The sequence below is a fragment of the Mus musculus genome, chromosome 6 (genome assembly GCF_000001635.26).
Source record: "Mus musculus strain C57BL/6J chromosome 6, GRCm38.p6 C57BL/6J".
NCBI classification, from domain to species: domain Eukaryota; kingdom Metazoa; phylum Chordata; class Mammalia; order Rodentia; family Muridae; genus Mus; species Mus musculus.
Window position 1 is genome coordinate 46,413,246 of NC_000072.6, and position 14,594 is coordinate 46,427,839.

The 14,594-nt window shown below is 38.7% G+C and overlaps 1 protein-coding gene across 1 annotated transcript in view; it reads left to right on the top strand.

The window, feature by feature from the left end:
• Positions 1-14,594, top strand: part of Cntnap2 (contactin associated protein-like 2) — a 2,241,333-nt gene that overhangs the window by 1,353,185 nt on the left and 873,554 nt on the right. The window contains exon 12 of the mRNA NM_001004357.2: positions 8,099-8,218. Coding sequence (NP_001004357.2) covers positions 8,099-8,218 — 120 coding nt within the window. The remainder of the gene's footprint in view (positions 1-8,098; positions 8,219-14,594) is intronic.

Consider the following 14,594-nt stretch of genomic DNA (forward strand, 5'->3'; position numbering starts at 1 on the left):
GACTACTTCAAGGGTCGGAGTGGAAATCCTAAGACTCATTCTCCAGTAACCCATTTCATCCAGTTATTCCTACCTCCTAAAGGTTCTATTACATCCCCAAACAAGACTATCAGCTGGTGATCAATTACATGAACACATAAACCTATGGGGTTTCATCCTGAAACCAGTAGTGGTTGAAAGAATAATACTGATCTCCTAAAAGATGCCCATGTTTTAGCCTGTGGAACCTATGACTAAATTACCTCATATAGCAAAGAGGCTTTCTTGGTGATGGTCTTTCTCAAGACCATTCTTGATTATTTGAGTAGGGCTTATGTTATCTAGGGAGTCCTTAAAAGAATTAGAAAAAAGAGATGAAGCAATAGAAGGGAGAATTGGCACAAGACAACATGAAGACAATTCTACCAGGAGAGGATGGCTGAGAAGATGGGGAAAGGGACTGTGGAAGTTACTTGACCTATATTTGTGACAAATACCCTACATGAAGCAAATGTAAAGGAGAAACTATTCTCTTTAGCTCACATTTAGAGGTGACAGTTCATCATGATAACCAAAGCTTGAGGCAGCTGGTCACATTGTGAGGACAGTCCGAAAATAGATGGATGAATGTCTGTACTCAGCTCCTTGCTCCCATTGTATGGGATGGTATCACCTGCAATTGAAAGGAGTCTGACTACTTTAGTTTACCTAATCTAGACAATGTTAAACATATGAGCCTATGGAGATAGACCCAGATGCTAAGATATTCTGGACAATTTCTCATCCATATGCCTGAGGCTGTCTCCAAGGGGATTCTGTATCTTGTTAAGATGACAATTAATGTTAAACATCATAGAAATAGTGCACCAAGAATGTTCCCTGCCCCTGCAACCTTGAAAGAGCAAGGAAACAGATCTCCCCACCCTGAATATCAATACTAAGAAGAAATCCTGCCATTATCTTGAATGTTGCCCAAAGAACCCCACTGCAAACTTGTAACCAGGGACACATCATTATTATTAGCTGTACTATTATCTCTAGCACTTAAGATAATAAATTAGTGTACCATTAAGTCAGTAAGTGGCCATCTGTTACACAAGCCAGTGGAAACTAATACACAATCTCTCCATCATTGTCCACTACATGCAATATGGTGTGACAGAATGCATCCATTGTTCTAGGAAAATGCAAACAATACTGAGGACTTGTCTCTCTCAGGTTTCTCCTATACTATAAAATTCCATCTGATATGCTTAACAGTTGTATTTCTGAACAACTGAGATTTATTTATGAATATGTGGAATAATATGAGACCTTTCATTTGGCACTCGGAGTTGTAACAAAGAAAAATTACTTCCCCGATAGATCGATAGGCTTGATGAGTCTATTTGTTTTGCCATCAGCCCCATTACCTTCCTGTTCCCCAGCAGTCTACTTGCAGCATCGATTATTGATGATACCTCCGCTGCTGCTTTCCTTGCAGTGGCTGCTTCCTTTAGCTGCATGCTCTGTTGCCTCCTGCAGTTTTATTGGCAAAAACCATACAACCCACCTGGGACTGGACCTGGCACAGTGCTCACAGGCTGAGACTTGCCACCTAAAGGCTCTTATTTGCTTATTCTTGGCAGAATTCAACTCTGCCTCATGCTCTTTAGTTTACAGAGGGTCTTATTTCATTTAAGCCCCCCCAAATTAAAGAGGTATTATTGCTTTTATATTACACTTGGGGAAACTGAAGATTGAGGAAAGTTTACAACAGAAAATGACAGAAAGGTTTGAATGAAAATGTCTTAATTACTTATTGAGATTATAAAATTAATGAAAAATTTACAACATCACAGCTGTTGGCCATTTTATCTCAGTGTCGGGAATCCAGATGCACGTTTTGAAAGTGTATTTTTAATGAAAAAAAATAGCAGATGCACAGGACCTGGAGAGATAGCTCTGTTAGTGATGTGCCTGCTGCACAAGCATGAAAGCTTCAGTTCAGACCCCAGGACCCGCATAAAAGCTAATGTGATCGTTTCCCATGCCTATCATTCCAGTGCTAGGGTGTGAAGACAAGAGGATCCTTGTAGTTTGCAAATCTGTCTGAACCGTCAAACTCCCATTTCAGAGAGAGACTCTGGCATTTAGATAGATAGATAGACAGACAGATATACAGACAGACAGATTGATAAGGTAGGGAATGCTAGAAGAAGACATTCAATGTCAACATCTGGCCTTCCATGCACATGCAAGGGCACGTGCTCCACACGTGTACACAGATAGGCCTGTACCATAAAAATTCAAATTCACATAAATTTACAGGTATGTATTACAAAAAGATTTGGAAAATGCAGAAAAGTTTAAAAACATCTCCTTTAATCTTGTTGCTCAAAAGCAGCCACAATATTTTTGTCCAAAGATTTTTATCAGTACAGTCATACGAGCATATACTTGAAATGATATTTTTTATTTATAGCTTTGTGTTTCATGCCTCTTTATTACCTAGAGGAAAGTAAGGTGCTATTCCGCCCTCATTGTATTTAAATTTTATTATATTACTTGTCAGTGACCTATGTTTTCTGCATTCAAGTACAAATGAAAAATCAGGCCTTATTGCCTGAGTTCTGATTGTCTTAAGATTAGATCCAGGCTTCTCAGAATGCAGTCTGAAGACCTGCAGTGCTAGCTCACTTTGCAGCCTCTTACAGCTGCAAATTCTCTGCCTAGTTAAGCTCCTTACAGTGATGTCAGAGCCCCCATTGCAATCAACTCTCCATGGTTCTCACTCATGCAACAGTTTGAAAAGGACTTGGCTTCAGTGTGCATCCAGGAGTCAAGAGTACCCTGTTTTAGGCTAATTATTAGACTGGAAAATAAAAAACAAAAACAAAAACAGAAAGGCTTTTTTGTTATGAGAATTTCAGAGGCATCAACATTTATTCCTAGAAAACTGATTGAGCAAAGGTTCAAATGCCTGTATCCTTACATAGAAATATGATAAGAAGATTTTTGCACGTTATGTACTGATGCTTAAATATTCATACACTTCTGATTAGCCACCTAATACTCCATCAAAATAAAAATAGAGCAAGGAGTAAATACAGTTATCTGCAGATAGTTCAGTTCTATCTTTTTTCATTATTATGCTACAATATATGGAATAAAGAAAATAGCACTTTCCAATCATAACACTTTAGGAAAGGTATTTTCATAAAAAGGCATTTTCAGGGAAGAAGTTGAGTAGTTTCTGAACCAACTGCCGAGTAGGTATTACAGCAATGAGATAAACAGTGCTCTGGGTTATTACAGAATGCACACGTACACTGGGGAGACTTTCCTTAAGAAGGAAGAATTTGAGTGATGGCTAGGAAGTAATCCATAGGTTAATAATATAACCAGTGTTTGTGGGGCTACCCACTAAAAGCTTGGCATGCCTCAGGCCCCATGTTAAGTGGTAGATGGGGATTATTTCTTCCAGTCCTTATGAGACCAGTATAACATATCTTCTGCAGGCATGACTAAATGAGGTTAACTGATCATTTCCATAGTGTGTGTGTGTGTGTGTGTGTGTGTGTGTGTGTGTGTGTGTGTGTGTGTGTATCTAAGTCTGTTTGACTTCAGATCCATGGTCTTTACTGTTTCTTCCTCAGTTGAGAGTCTAGATTAAGACATTATGCAGTACTTGAGGACTCTGTATGTAGAGTTAACCCTAGAAAAGCTCTGCATGAGCCACAGGAAGTTGCTTAACAAGTCTGTTGGATCAAAGTCCAGGTTTGACATAGGTGCATTGCTCATGCTGAGAAAGACCTATTGTAATTACAACCACTTCCATACTTATAGAAGATGGTTTGTGACGCAATATCACATACATTAGTAAATATGCCATATGGTGCTTAAAATCTAATTTATTCTTTGCTGATTTCAGACATGTATTTGAGGCATTCTAGCCATACTCACTCTTCTACTTTCAATTGTCTTCTTTTCACTACCATGGAGATTTCATCCTCCCACCTAGTCCTCATAACATTTTGTGTTTTTTTCTTGTTGTTGTCACTGTGTATATTGGCTCTGTGAATCACTGTGTTTAACTAGGGTTGTCTGCCCAGACATGGACTTGGAGCTTTGCACTGGTGCATGCATAAATCACCAGTGACTACATCACTGAAGACAACGATGCCATCCCTCCCACATCTGTGTCTGAATGCTTATGGGCTTTTTCTTTAGAAAGCTCAATGAAGGCATCTGTAGCTGCTATGAGTTTATTAGTGCTAAGGCCATGCCATGTCCATACAAACAGTATCAGGGCCCTCATCTCGTTTTCTTATATTCTTGCATTGGGGTCTCCTTTCATTCTGTTACTTCTTCAGGAATTCCTGAGCCTTGGAGGAACTGATACAGGTGTCCTGTTTAAAGCTGAATACTGATAAGGAACATCGCTTACGTTAGTTACTCCCAACATCTTAAATAGCTATGGTTTCTCCATTAATAACCATTCATTGCAAAAAGAAAGTCCTTTGATCAAGGCTGCCTTAGGATTACTCTATGGTTATAAACAAAAATATCAGGCTGTTTGACACTGTACCCATTTAGCAAAACAAATCTAGTAGAGTCACTCCTAAAGTCTATGGGCTCCCTAGCCATTATCTAGGCTAATCTATAATATGGGACTGTATCTTTCAGAGTAGGTCTCAGATTATTTCGAAAAGAAGTTGTTTATTCTCATAACAACTGTGCCACTGCTGTACCAGTAGACACATCTTGTCTGGAAACTAGGTATTGCAGCATCCAAGGTCCAAAGTTGGTAATGACTCCAGCTAGCTTTTGAGACCCTACTGTCTACATAGAAATGCCCATATTATAAAAGCTAGAAAGTTTGGAGGAAGGTTTCAGTTAGCTCCAGGATGACTCCTCTTTGTTCTTCAACCAAGAAAGGCACCACAAACTTTTTCATTTTTTTTTAAATTGAGTGCATGCATGCAGTGCTACCTTGATCAAATCCATCACCCACTCCCTACAGCTCTCTCCAGCACCCTGTATTAGTCATTTGTTACTGAGGTGATAAAATTCCATGACCAAAAAGCAACTTAAGAAAGTATTTGTGCATCTAGAGAGCTACATGTTCATAATAACCCAGAAGGCCCGGTGAAAGGAAAAGAAGCTGGGAAGTCACATTTCATCTGTCAACAGGAAATAGAGAGAGCAAATAGGAAGCACAGTCATAATTACACATCAGGTATGGTTCTCTGCATAATACCTTCACAAGGCAAAATTCCCATCCTAGGTGGAGTAGAAGATCTCTAGGTCCCACTCTTTTTTTTATTAGATATTTTCATTTACATTTCAAATGCTACCCCAAAAGTCCTCTATACTCTCCCCCACCCTGCTCCCCAACCCACCCACTCCTGCTTCCTGGCCCTGGCATTCCTCTTACTGGGGCATATGATCTTCACAAGACCAAGAGCCTACCCTCCCATTGATGGCCAACTAGGCCATCATCTGCTACATATGCAAATAGAAACACAAGCTCTGGGGGAGGGGGGTACTAGTTAGTTCATATTGTTGTTCCTCCTATAGGGTTGCAAACCCCTTTAGCTCCTTAGGTACTTTCTCTAGTTCCTTCATTGGGGTAGGCCCCACTCTTTACTGGAGAGCTATTGGTATAGATAGTTTCTGAGGCAGAGAGAGTAATTCCTTAATGAGAATGTGGCTACTGGTGGGTTTTCCATACTCTAGTGGATGTCACAGCACCCATGCATATTTGGATAACCCTAACTGGATTTAGTAGGTTAAGAAAGAAATTGGGGACCCTGTGTTCCATCCATTGGATGATTGTGAGCATCTACTTCTGTATTTGCCAGGCACCCCCAATGAAGGAGCTAGAGAAAGTACCCAAGGAGCTGAAGGGGTTTGCAGCCTTATAGGAGGACCAACAATATGAACTTACCAGTACCCCCAGAGCTCCCTAGGACTAAACCACCAACCAAAGAAGACACATTGTGGGACTCATGTCTCTAGCTTCACATGTAGCAGAGGATGGCCTAGTCGGCCATCAATGAGAGGAGAGGCCCTTGGTCTTGTAAAGGTTCTATGCCCCAGTATAGGGGGATGCTAGGGCCAAGATGCAGGAGTGGGTGGGTTGGGGAGCAGAGGGAGGGGGAAAGGGATAGGGGATTTTCAGAGAGGAAACTATAAAAGGGGATAGCATTTGAAATGTAAATAAAGAAAATATCTAATTTAAAAAAGAGAAAAAATAAATTAACAAAATAAAAATTTTAAAATATGATCTGAATTTTAAAAAAAATGAAGCCAGGCTGGGCTTCTTGTTGTTATATCCTATGTGACTTTTTCTTTCCTATTAATCCCTCACCCCCCCCCACCAAAAAAAGATATGAATTTGGAAAAGGAGTCTTAGGGAAAGCAGGAGTGAGTTGGTTGTAATAAATGGAACATAGATATGATAATTCCTACAGTTATTCCTACTCACTTTTATTCTGTCGACCTCCATGTCATCTTGACTTTAGAACAGCTGCATCTAGTTCTGCCAACTTTATCATTGGCTACATTGCTTTAGATCAACTGCCAATCATCTTTGAACTGGCCAATAGCAGTGACACTCCCCTACAACCTACCATTTACTACATGGAGTTTTCATTTTGAAGCCTACATCTAATTATAGCATCCTCCTGCTGAACATTTAAAAACATTTTCTCCAGCCTTTTATTACAGTGTTTCACTTGGCATGGCATCCACAATTAGAGAAAATATGTAGTTTATTGTGTAGACACTTAAGAGATTGAAAGTGGACCTATTAATGGTTATCCTGGGGCAATGATTAATGGGTTCTGCTTCCTTTTCTAGCCACATCCTTTTCCAACAGCACTTGAAGCATAAGCAATACCTCATAATCAACAAACAAATGCTGCTTCAAAGGTCTTGAATCTGGACTGTATCCAGCCATATTTGCATAGACAGGTGTTACTTTGTGACACATCACAGAAACTCTTTGTGTTAACTCTTTGCAAAAGGAAGGAAAGAAAGAAAGCACATCAACCAAAGAATTATAGAATCATTTGACAGAATGTGGTAATATGGGTATAATGAAAGAAATTCATTGAAATATAATGAAATGTAAAAGCTGTCTATTATCCTTGGTTAGAGAAAGTCATGAAGAGGGACAGGGAAGTCTGATAGAGGATAAACAGAGGATACCTCAGACTCAGGCTCCCTATTTCCTAATTTAGCACACAGCAGTTCTCAGGAGCACTGGGCAACAACACTTTCTAAGTTTGTATAGGGAATGCACCAGATAACAGATTTTTCACCAGTGCTAAGTTGCTTCTCCTGTGTGAAGTTTATTCATGTTCCACATGAATGCTATTTTGGACCTGCTGGGGAAAAGGAAAAAAAAATCCAAAACTTCTCTTAATAGCTTTTTTGAGAGTCACACAACCAAGACAATATATAAATGTCCATTTTGTACTTCTAAAAACAGGTGCAGCCTCTTCAAGAAAAAGAAAGTATGTCACAGACATGGAAAGAAAAGGAAAAAAAAAACAATGGAAAAGAGCCTATAATTCAATTATGCAAATGCAAGCTTTTTACACAAACTCAATTTGATGCAATTAAAGCACCTGTAACAAACTGAATCAGGAAACCAGTGTTCCTTCTGCCTAAACCACAAGAAGATTATACATTACCTATAATTTATGCAAAATTTATATTAGTGATACAGAACTTAAGAGAAATATTTCCTTTATCTTACTTGATAGTTCAATTATTTACAGTCTTTCAAAATAAAGGAACTTATATTAATATTATGATGGCTACAAATGAGTATGAATTAAAAGGTCATGAGCCCCAGTAGAAACATATGTTGCATGTGTTATTAGTAAGTTACAGATGGGGTAGATCCTTTCCCCAGGTGTACAGTCATATAAGTAGATTCAGGGGTCAGAAATGCTTATAGAGAAACCACTAAGTCATGAATTAAACTTTAGAGAAAAATGAATGTTCACTCTAGCAGGAAGACATGTTTACACAGCATCCAGCCAGTGCTGGGCATGTGAACTAGGGCTCTGAGCTCGGGAGACATTTGTTTTGTATTGTGCTCATGTGGAATATTTCATTCCAGCCATCTACGAGCCCTCCTGTGAAGCATACAAACACCTTGGCCAGACATCAAATTACTACTGGATAGATCCTGATGGCAGTGGACCACTGGGGCCTCTGAAGGTTTATTGCAACATGACAGGTAACTATGTCACATTTATGTTTCATGAGGATGGCTTCTCTGTATGTTGAAAATAATAGTTCTCTGAGCTCTTTGTTGTTCTGGTGCTGTATTCTCATCACATCTAAGAAATTAAATATTGTTGGGCTTATTAGGCAAAAATGCTGAAATGTATACCATGAAAACCTATGACACTGAAATTTCCTTTTTATTAGATATTTTCTTCATTTACATTTCAAATACTATCCCGAAAGTCCCCTATACCCTCCCTCCCGCCCCAGCCCTGCTCCCCAACCCACCCACTCCCGCTTCCTGGCCCTGGCATTCCCCTGTACTGGGGCATATGATCTTTGCAAGACCAGGAGCCTCTCCTCCCATTGATGGCCGACTAGGCCATCATCTGCTACATATACAACTAGAGACACAAGCTCTGGGTGGGTGGGGGGAGTACTGGTTAGTTCATATTGTTGTTCCTCCTATAGGGTTGCAAACCCCTTTAGCTCCTTGGGTATTTTCTCTAGCTCCTTCATTAGGGGCCCTGTGTTCCATCCAATACATGAATGTGAACATCCACTTCTGTTTTTGCCAGGCACTGGCATAGCCTCACAAGAGAGAGCTATATCAGGGTCCTGTCAGCAAAATCTTGCTGGCATATGCAATATTGTCTGGGTTTGGTGGTTGTTTATGGGATGGATTCCTGGTGGGGCAGTCTCTGGATGGTCCTACCTTCAGTCTCTGCTCCACACTTTTTCTCTGTAACTCCTTCCATGGGTATTTTTCCCCATTCTAAGAAGGAATGAAGTATCCACACTTTGGTCTTCCTTCTTCTTGAGTTTCATGTGTTTTGCAAATTGTATCTTGGCTATTCTAAGTTCCTAGGCTAATATCCACTTATCAGTGAGTGCTTATCATGCGTGTTCTTTTGTGATTGTGTTACCTCACTCAGGATGATATCCTCCAGATCCATCCATTTGTCTAAGAATTTCATAAATGTATTGTTTTTAATAGCTGAGTAGTACTCCATTGTATAAATGTACCACATTTTCTATATCCATTCCTCTGTTGAGGGATATAAGGACACATGCTCCACTATGTTCATAGCAGCCTTATTTATAATAACCAGAAGCTAAAAATAACCCAGACACTGTAATTTCTCAAAAGTTTACCATTTAGAACCTGAGAAACAGCTCAGTATTAAAAACCAGTGCTTTCCTAAAGGACCTGGGTTCAGTTCCCAGCACTCACAAGGAAGTTTACAACCATCTGTAACTCCAGGACCTTGGGATATGATGCCCTCTTTGACCCCCATAGGTACTATCTCTATCTCTATCTCTATCTCTATCTCTATCTCTATCTCTATCTCTATCTCTATCTCTATCTCTATCTATGTTTTTTATATATATATATATATATATACACATATATATATACACATATATATACACACACACACACACACATATATATATATATGTTATATATATGCACATTTGCAGGCAAACACCCACATAAGTAAATATTTTAAAATAGTTTTACTTTGAGTTAAACTATGAATAGTTAATACTTTTAAGAAAAAAAATCAATATGTAAAAGAAAACCAGGAAAGTAAAATTGCATAATTGAAGTCCACAAAAGAAGTAACATGTGAAGTTACCACCCTTGGTGTCCTAGGCTGGATACAAGTGGTATCACTGCCCAGTCTCTGCCTGATTATATCTGGGGAAGGCTTACCAGCCACTCATGATTGTCTTCTGTTCTCCATAGAAGGGTAACTTCTGTGTACTCAAATCCCTTTCTGGCAATTGCAAAGATTACACAAAGCTTTCATGAAATTTATTTAGGAAGAGATTCTGTTTTTTCTTCAATTCCATATTAAATTTCAGGCCAGTGAAATGAGCTTGTGGTTTCTTGCAAACTCCCAAAGCTGTGTATATGATGCACAACTCTCTAAGATTGGAGTGAAATTTCTAACAGATTGTCAGCATATTTCAGTCAGAAAATCCAGATATGGCTTTGAGCCATCACCATTATAGTTCCAGGAGATGACTAGCATTTGATGTGAACTGAGATGTAGGATGCTGAATGATAAAGGCAATGGAATGGTCTTCATAGTGGTATGGTGATGGATGCATGAAACTTCCCTAATAACCTGCTAGGTATTATCAGTTCTTCATGCCAATAACTGGATTTGAGTTCCATTAGTCACCAGTTATGTAATCATAGGCACCTAAACTAACTTGGCTAAATTCACTAGGTTTTCGTATGTTTTATTACCAAGTGGACTACTAACTGCCTATAACTAGCATTATTGTACAAATAAAGTAGTAGAATCCACAGGTAAGTCTCAGCATATCGGGTAAATGAGAAAATAACTAGATAAAGTACTCATATTTCTTGAAGTTACAAGAGCTAAGTAATTTGCTCATATTGTTCCAAAAATAGTCTACTGAAATCTGTTTGAAGCCAATAATTTTAGATCTATGTTTCAGAATCATTAATGGGGTTCTGTGTGCCATTTATTTCCAAGCAAGTGTATTGTCTCCACCTCTAAAGGTTTCATTAAGTCTCAAGTGGAAATAGGATTCTGTGGCTAAAACTCAAAACTTTAAACACCACCATGGGCAGGGAGAACTCAGTAGAGAATTTACTGCAGTATCGCAGTCAGGCATGATGCAGAATGACAGGGGGAATGGCAAGGGCTGGACATGACTTCAGGGTAGAAGCCATGCATAGAAGACTGTAAAGATATCTCCCCTAAGTTTCTTCCTCCCCCAAGAACTGTGATATGCACTAGGGAGAGATTACCTCACAGAGAAATTTAGCTAATTGTTTTGATGGTTAACTTTCCAACTGTCCTCTCACCAGCTCTTGCTGGACTTTATTTTAATCTTACCAGAACATGAGTGCAGCTTGTGAGAAATTTATGTTTCTTGATCCTGATTTATCTAGTAAGTTAATAGTCCGATGAGTTTAAGTATTAACCTAAGACATTCTGGCCAAGATGTCACTTCAGTTGGTTTCTGTCTGCATTTAAAAAGAGAAACTTCAAAAACAAAAGCATGAGACTTACAGCCTGCATGCATAAAATGAAGGGCTGGTTTAATCTGGAGAAAGATGCTTTTCTGTGCATTGAAGCACAATGTGCATGAAAGCTGCAAATTCCATCTTACCCATATCTCCTTGATAGAATCATAAGGAGACAACCCATAAATCCTGGCACAGTCTGGGCAGTAAGAACAATACAACTGCATTCAGGATAGATCTCTCCTATCTAAGATAGTTATGAACATTGGTGTGTCCAAGAACCCTTGAAGAATCTTGTCTTACAGTTTTTGAGCATGCCAAATAACTTCAAGAAGATCATTTAGCTCTTTGTCACTTATCAACAATTCTGGAAATAAAATGTTCTTTATGGAATAGCCATCATCAAAGCATAATACCATGAAGGCTGGCTTGAACTGTTCCTATTGAAGAAATGTTGTAAGGTCAAGGGAGCTACGGCAGGCTGAGATAGCCTATAAAAATCCAGATATATCACTTCATGACTTGAGAAATCTGTTCCTGCTACAGAAACCTAAAGGAATAAAAGGAGATAAGGTACTAAAAAGGTGAGGAAAGAAAAGAGACCCACAAATCAATGTCCCAAGAACTAAACTCCTAGTGGGTTAGTGAGCCTGAGAGGCAGGCTGATAGATAGAGGGATAGACAGAACACATAGCAAATAAGTTTGACTGTATAGCATGTAAGTGTGTGCTCATAAATGCACATATGCACACAGACACACATTAGGAAAAAAATGAAAAAAAAAATACCTGACAGTATTTGGGCAACAGTGAGTTATCCCTGTAGAGAGTGAGGTGATAGTTGAGATTCTAGAGGATGACTTAAGTATGGAGAACTCTAGAGAGATTTTTGAATCACTGTGAAGTACATGCTGGATATGGTGCTATAATAGAAGTGTGGAAAATAATAGCTGCTAGGACTCTGAAAGTAAGCTTTATCTAGAGGTTTGAAGATCCTGCACCGATATGTTGAAGAAGCCATTTATTGACCTACATCCCTTACAAATTAGAGAGGGTCCTTAATGACAGAACGTTTCAAGAGCTTCAGAGTTGCCAGGAAGAAGTGATGTTTCTAGTAAATCCCTTCCAAAAGAATTTGCTGCTTTGTTTACCTTGGGATTTTATTCAAATTCATGTTGTATATAATCCTCTTTGAGGCAATGTCTCTTGGCCATTGGATTAACCAGTTTGCCTGACCTACAAGCATCTAGAGAGGCCTACTGGGAATACAGGTGACTATGCTGTTGGGTCCAGCTTTTCTAGAGATTTGAAAGCAGGTTTTCAGGGTTGCACCAGGCTTTCACTCACTGAACCATCTCCTCAACCCCCAAAAATAGTTTGAGTAAAAAGCATCTATGATCTGGTACATGACTCTGTACGACTACTAGATGTACATGAGTTTAAAAGTCCAAATCAAAAAAAAAAACAAAAAAAAAAACACCTCTTGTATTCTTCATACCAATAGTTTTGTAGTTTTATCAGAAAGCCATTAAGCTTGTTTACATAATTTGTGCTTTATAAAGCCCTGGGATTTAGCCGATCAAATTCTATTACGCTCTATAATGGTAAAAGCTGTTCATGTCTTTTTAATCTAATATTTATAGAGAGCTCCCTGCTCATATTCCTAAGCTCTGGTACTGGATAATATTATTTTCTTTATCTTTATTGTGCTTCTCACATATTTCCATGGTACAAAATGTGGGCAGTGGGTGACAAATCACTGGGGTAACAGACATGTGTCCTAGTGACAAGTGTCATGAACCTATGTATGTCACCTCACCTCAAACCCCACACCCTTCTTTCCCGTGGTACTTACTTCCTCAGCAGCTCACAGTTGTGCCACCTCTGCATGACTACTCTCTGTGATTGACAGAGATGAGCTGGGTGCACTGTGCACACCCTAAGCAGACTGCAGAGCCAGGAGTCCACTAGAGTTCTCATTTCCTCTGAGGTTTAGAATTTTCTTAGAAATTCTTTCAAATTTCTAGGAGAGTTGGTTTTTCATGATTTTAAGGCCCATGGTTCTATATTTATCATGGTCATTGATCATGGATTGCTTGGAGCCCAGAAGGAACTTTGATCTGCAGACCCTCCACTAGAGCATACCTATTCAGGTCATCCTTGAACAGTACAGTTATTCACTTGATTTACTCTAACAGCCGATTTTATCTGCAACCCCTTCACCTGGACTATGTCTAGCAACCAGGCCTCAGAGTATATTGTATATATGTAGAGTAGTACCATCTCCCTTTAGAGAGAGGGCATCCTGCAGGGCACACCCACCAAGTGGTAATGCTCCTAAAGGCCTCTGAACTCTGGCTACATGTTTCCCTGTATACTGTTCCTAACTCTAAAACATACACTCCTTCTCATGTGTGGCACATACTGCCAAATTTATCATATAAAGTATTGTGTATTGTTTATAGTTTTCTGGTTTTGTAATCTTAGCATGTTCCTCAATAAAGGAAAGTTAGATTATACACAAAATATAGGTTAAAATTAATAGTTGGAAAGAACTGACATACTGGGAAATATATGATAAGGAATTTTATATTTTATACTCTACTAATAGGTAGGTAGGTAGGTAGGTAGGTAGGGAGAGAGAGAGAGATTGAGAGAGAGGGATTGAGAGAGAAAGAGAGAGAGAGAGAGAGAGAGAGAGATATTAAGGACAAATAAAATGTTAGAACATTTTAAAAACATAATACAAAAGTCTTTTACTGACTCAGAAGACCATGAGATAGTTAAAATTACAATTATGGTCTTGTTTTTTATAATTAAAGCTTAGAAAAGTTAAGTCTCAAGTTACTTACATTGTCAGTCACTGATCCTGACAGTTAAGCTAAGCTTATGTGCTTAGAAATAGCCTCTAGTTAAATGTCTGTGAATGTGTGTGTGTGTGTGTGTGTGTGTGTGTGTGTGTGTGCAAGTTCATATATATAGATAGTTCATATATATATAGATAGTTCATACATACACACACACACTCACACATCAGTGTTTACTTCAGATCTGTGGTAAAATCTGCAATATGCTTTCTGAAATGAGTGTTTCTTATTAGCATCTCTTCATCATCATCATCATCATCATCAAAACTTCCTAACTCATTATCTATGGCTTGAACAGTATGTTGACTATAAACTATTTACTTCTTAATTGTCTCACTAATGCCTTGGGGTTTTTAATCAGAGAACACATTTAAATGAAATCAGCACAGAAACAATGAAGTAACAGTTACCAGTTTCAATTCATAATTAATCTAGAAGCACATTCCCTTGCATAATTTTGTGATGCCATTCTAAGGTAACTCATACACTCACTGACATCAAATGATC